We start from the raw sequence: 6000 nt of genomic DNA, 5'->3' as shown, positions 1-6000 counted from the left end.
AGAATATTTACCACAGGTGCAACCACCTGCAAGGAAGGCCTGTGGTATGCAGGGTGTACCAGAGTGCCTTGCATGCAGTCCTTGCTTTTGCACACCGACTTACACTTTGCTTTTTTTCTCAAGTAATGTGATTTGGATATTGCTCCACATCACCACACACCAAGTGCTTCCTTCTTCTCAACAGTGCTGTATTTTAACCACTACCTGCACATGGATCTTTAGGCTGTTTCCATTTTTTTTTTTTTTTTTTTTTTTTTTTTTTACTATGAACAATGCTCTAACAAATATCCTTACACAGTGTGAAGTTATTGGTAGCATAAATGTCTAGATGAGGAATTCCTGGTCATCTGCAGCATCATATACTGGAAACAGTATATGCATATCAAATTATGGTCAGTAATATTGTTATTGTTTACTGTTTTTACTCCCACCAACAATGTATATGAGGCCTGTTTCCTATACCCAGGCCAACGCAATATATGTTTATCAGTCTGAAGGGTGAAAAACTGTCTCGATTTAAATTGCGTTTAATCTAAAAAATGTTTAAACTGTAGGTTTTGAGTGCTTTTGGGTAAAGTTTTTCCTGTAATTAGACAAGCAAGCATCATCCATGAACCTGGATGTGAAGTCTGCTTGAGCCTTGCCTGATGGTATGAGAATTTAGAAGAGCTGGGCAAGTGGGGCGCCTGGGTGGCTCAGTTGGTTGGGCGGCCGACTTTGGCTCTGGCCATGATCTGGCGGTCCGTGAGTTCGAGCCCCGCGTCGGGCTCTGATCTGGCGGTCCGTGAGTTCGAGCCCCGCGTCGGGCTCTGTGCTGACAGCTCGGAGCCTGGAGCCTGTTTCAGATTCTGTGTCTCCCTCTCTCTGATCCTCCCCCGTTCATGCTCTGTCTCTCCCTGTCTCGAAAATAAATAAAACGTTAAAAAATAAAATAAAAAGAAGAGTTGGGCAAGCGAGGGTTCATCTCTGCCTGTTTCACATCAAATTCCAGGTACCTTTCCTGTCTCCCAGCTGAACCCGCACATCTGCAGAATCACGCAGAGTAACAGAAATAATGGGAAGGAGAAAAAAACCCGATATTTTAAAGACAATTTGATCTGGGAGAGGCTTATAGAAATAAGCATTTTTATTCACTATTTCTTGCTATTTCTGCGTTCCAGTAGTTGTCAGGAATTACCGCCCTTTACGCTGCGTGTAGTTAGCGAACCTCAGAGGAACTGAACCTGTTTTAAGAATTTTTTTTGGAGAAAATAAGAGTATGCTGTAGGGCAAGCTAGTTTGCAAATTAGTCCCCCCCCCCTTCATTATTTATTTTGAGGAATTGGACCTGCAAGACAGGAATATGTGTGTCTGAATAAGATCTTCAAACGAGGCTACTCAATGTTCAACGCAGAAGCCTCGAACACATCACGCAAAATACGTTCCAAAGAGAAAAATATAAAGCCTCCCCGAAAAAAATCTTGATCTTCCTCTCCATGCGTAGGAAAAATCTGTATTATTGCAAAAATATATGTCCATCCTCACTGGATCCTGTTCTATTCTCTTTCAATAAGCTTTAGATGCTAAAAAAGTGAAGAACAAGGTTTAGTGAGGTTAACACCTAAGTGCAAAGCGCAAATTTAGATTTGGGCCCGGAGCTGTGCAATCCCGATTTGCACGTCGAATCCTATCCCTACCCAGGCAGGGGAAGTACCCGCTTTTATCTTCAGCTGTTTTAAAAGCAAGCGGTTGTTAACTCCCCCCCAATTCTGCCCTTTGTGTTAGCTGCCTCGGAGTTGCCCCTTCGCAACCTAACGATCTAGGGTAGAAAACACCTTGGGGCAGCCCCACCGCGGCCCGTCGGCGGGGGCGGGAGGGGGGTGTCCCCCCCCCCCGCCCGCTTCCGGCTCCCGCGCCCGCGCCCCGGGGGTTAGTCTCCCGCCCCCCGCTGCCGAGCCGGATCGGGGCGCAGGGCCCCTCTCCAGCGCCCCCTCCCCGGCGCGCTGCGGCTGGCGCTCCCCAGCGCCCCGCCTGACGCTGCAGCTGGGCCGGCGATTCGCCATTGGATTAAAAATAGCAGCGTCCCCCTCCCCCCCCACGCCCGCTCGTCCGCCCCAGGCCCCCGGTGCCCGTTCCCGCCCCGCGGCCCGCTCCGCCCGCCAGCCCCGGCTCGGCCCCGGTCGCCCGCGCAGCCCGCCGCCGCCGCCGCCGCGGGCAGATCCAGCGCTCCGGCTCGGCTCGGCTCGGCTCGGGTGCGCGCCGCGGCCATGCAGCGCCGGGGCGCCCTGTTCGGCATGCCGGGCGGCAGCGGCAGCAGGAAGATGGCTGCGGGAGACATCGGCGAGCTGCTGGTGCCCCACATGCCCACGATCCGCGTGCCCAGGTCGGGGGACAGGGTGTACAAGAACGAGTGCGCCTTCTCGTACGACTCCCCCGTAAGTGAGGCTCGGCGGCGCTCGCGGCGCCTCGGGGGAGGGTCGCGGTGCCAGCGGCCTGTGGCGGCCGCGAGCCGCGGAACTGGGCGGCACGTGAAGCCGGGGGAGAAGATGCGCAGTGGCAGCCGGGGGACCTCCTCCCGCGGCGGCGGAGTTGGCTCAGGGGCACTGCAGTTCGGAAAACACTTAGTGAGCGCCTGCTGCGTGCCGGGCGCTCCTTTCCCCGAGGCTGCTGCAGCTGAGCACTGGTCGCCGAGGCTTAGCTCCGCCAGCCTTCCTAGGCTGACTGGGCCCCAGCTCCCAGCTGCCTGGCCCCGGCTCCCAGCTGCCTGGCCCCAGCCCCGCCACCGTTTGAAAGGTAGATCCAATGGAAGAGTTCCCTGATCTGAACTGCACGTTGCGGATGATTTGCGTCCTCCCCGGGGCGAGAGTGGAGAGCGGGCGGGTGGACCGCATCGATCCCCCGTAGACACGCACAACCCTTCTCTTTCTGGGACCGTTTGCTCTGCCCAGGGATTCCCGCTCCTGGACGATTCTGATTTCCTCGCTGAGCTTTTCTATCTCCACTTTGCATTGCTCCCCCACTCCTTTTCTTCCCGTTAGAATGTCACAGGAAACCTTCGGGTGCCTCCAATTGGGCAGCAGAAATAGGGGGTCTACTGGATTATTACGGTTCCTTTAAGTCTTTCCCCTTCCTCTTCTAAATGAGTAGCTGGGGCTGAGATGCATTAGTATAAATTATGAAAAGTTTAGTCGCGGGTTGTGACCTGAGGCTGGAGGGGGAAGTTACGACAGATCACCGCCTTCCACCCAGGGAGGTTGGTGGTGTTTTTCACCAGGTGGTATGTATATGTGTGACAAGGAAAAGGAGGGTGAATGTCCCTTTCAAGAGTCAGATGGGCTTCAAAGTGACTCAGCTGTCTGGCGTTTATCATGTCTTTTTGAGGACCAGGTTATTTTTATCCACCCACTTTAGATCTCATGTGTCACCGGCAGATCTCAATGCAACCGGGAGGTGCATTGGATTAGAGGGACTGAGGCAGGTTTCAAACAATAGTCTAACACATTTTATTCACATTATGTAGAGTATCGTTGGAGGGGGAAAAAAAAGAAAAACCAAATGAGAGGCCAATTTTCCAGAGTATCCTTTATTATCTGGTGGGTTGATATTGGCTGATGTCAGAGCATATTTGTTTGTTATACATTGGAGTCCCAGAATTAATATCCTCTCTCTAGGATATTTAGTTTTTCTTTTATGCTAATTTCAGATCATTTGGGGGATAAAAATTTTGCTTCTCGTTCATTATTTATTTTCTTTCAAAAAGGTCTAAGTGGAATGAGATGGTTGTATTTAATACTTACATATTGTGATCACACTACTTAAAGTGACTATCAGCGGTGTCATTAAATCCTGTTCTCCACAAAGTATTTGAAAATGCCATTTTCAGATTTTGTGTCTAGTGATGGGCAGGTTCCCATTAATAGCTCCTGAGGGTGGAGAGGGATGATGGTCTTCCCTAACTTAAGCAACTGACAGATTGTGAAGTCCAGGAAGAAGAGAGTGGCCTAGTCTTTCAGGATAGCACAACATGTAGAGTGGATAAAGCTACTTTTACTGTATTTGATCTGTGCTGCTCTTCAAATTCTTAAAACTTTGGTATTAAAAATCTTTACCACATTATATAGTATGTGGCAGGTGTGAAAAAAAAGCTGATTGTTTTAATTCACTTCCACAAATAGTTACTGGGAGTTAACTGTGTGCCAAACACTATTCTAGAAGCATCGTGTCCAGTGTAAAATGATGATTTCATTCATGTCACAGTAGTTCCTTGGGGAGACTGGGCTTATTTACAAGGCTGATGAATCATTATATTTCATTATCTATGGGGAGAAAGAGAAAGAAGGTTTTATAACAAGTGATGTCAAAACACTATGTATGATAGCGCAAGATCTTTCTCTCTGATACTGCTTCATCATGAATCACATACAGGTTCTTGAGCACCTACTGTGTGCCAGCTCCTACATGCTCAACTGTAAGAGCCAAACAGTTAAATCCACTGGTGCCAAACACACCAGAGGCTTTAATCTACAAGTGCCATAGGACTGTGGTAGAGGAAAGGCCAAAACCATGTGAGTGGAAAAAATTATCATCCCAGCATTGGATACTTTTGAAACTAGCCATAGGTAAAGAGGGATAGAAATAAAAAAGACCAACATGCAGTAAAGGTAAATCACATGGGCAGACACGTAAAGTGTGAATATGTTCTCCTTATTTGCCTGTGATGTATTGGGAAGAAAAAGATTGATTTAATAAGTAGTGAGGTCAGAACCAAGTAAGTAGAGAGTAGACGATGAGAGCCTTGAATACCTACAATAGGATCTTGATTTTATGTGGTCAGTTATGGAAAACTATAAGTTATGTGATTTAAAGTGGAGTTAGAGGAAGACTAAATTGGTCATTTTTTTATTATGTGTCTACTATGTCTCAGGCGTGGTGTGAACAACTTTGTTATTCCTCACCTGTGTGGGTATGAGGATTGGGTTGTACTGTATGGTAACATTTCAGTGTTCCTTCCTTTCCTTCCTGTCTTCTAGGACTTTGCACATGGCAGATACTCAGTAACACTTCTGGAATGAGTGAGAATTTGTTTTTTTCACCTACCAATTCATCCCAATTTCATCCCAGGCCCATCTTCTCACCTTGACCTACAGGTTCACCTCTCCATGACTTGGTTCATCTTGCAAGATGTGTAATGGGACCTTCCTGGAGAGTGAGGACTTTGCATCTTTATCCCCAGCTGCTGGTGCAGCATCTGGCATATGTATATGCCAGGAACTCAACTAATGCCTAGGAAATGTATGAATTACATGTGGTTATAGGTCCTGAAAATGCTGAGGATACAACATATAAGAAACAGTGTGAAAGGAATCATGTAGGATTATCATGTAAAATGTGGTGACTTTATTGACTGTGGGGGACAGATGTGAGAGAGAGAACCAGACTGGCAGGGTTTGAACCCAAGCTCTGTCTCCCAGCTGTGTAACTTGTCTGTGGTCCAGTTTCTCCCTTTGTAAAATGGGGGCAATAATAGAACCTACCTCATGGAGTTGTTTTGTGGATTAAATAAATTAATATGTGAAGAGTGCCTGGCCAAGTAGTAATCACTATGGGAAGAAAAGAAAGAGATAAAGAGAGTCAGTCACGGGTTGTAAGCCCAAGTGTTTGTCTTCAGAGTTATATAGAAAGGTTGGTGTGGTTAAGTGAAGACATTGGTCCGCACTTTTCTCACAAGCCTTCATGGACCACCATATAAACTCTACTTCTCTCCTTGGTTGTCGAATCCCTCATTCATCTGCATACACTCTGTCCTGCCTCCCCTCAGCTTCTAGGTTGCCAGCTCTGGGGAGGCCAGTCTCTGGGTCTCCAGTGGCTAAGACTCATATTTCCTTTCCTGGAGCCACCTTCCTTTCTTGATCATCTTCGGGAGTCTTTCTCAGCCTTCCCTTTCTACTTGAGACTTCATCCCTTTCTCTGAAGCCCATTTTACTTAGAGTCTATGTCATACAACAGAGCAGTTAGTTACAG

The 6000-nt window shown here is 47.9% G+C and overlaps 1 protein-coding gene across 1 annotated transcript in view; it reads left to right on the top strand.

The window, feature by feature from the left end:
• Positions 1-2120: 2120 nt before the first annotated feature.
• The window catches only part of USP13 (ubiquitin specific peptidase 13), a 116304-nt gene continuing 112424 nt past the window's right edge, over positions 2121-6000 (top strand). The window contains exon 1 of the mRNA XM_049629553.1: positions 2121-2414. Coding sequence (XP_049485510.1) covers positions 2247-2414 — 168 coding nt within the window. The 5' untranslated portion in view covers positions 2121-2246. The remainder of the gene's footprint in view (positions 2415-6000) is intronic.

The sequence above is a fragment of the Panthera uncia genome, chromosome C2 (genome assembly GCF_023721935.1).
Source record: "Panthera uncia isolate 11264 chromosome C2, Puncia_PCG_1.0, whole genome shotgun sequence".
In the NCBI taxonomy this organism is placed as follows: domain Eukaryota; kingdom Metazoa; phylum Chordata; class Mammalia; order Carnivora; family Felidae; genus Panthera; species Panthera uncia.
This window is presented reverse-complemented; position numbering and strand designations above follow the sequence as displayed.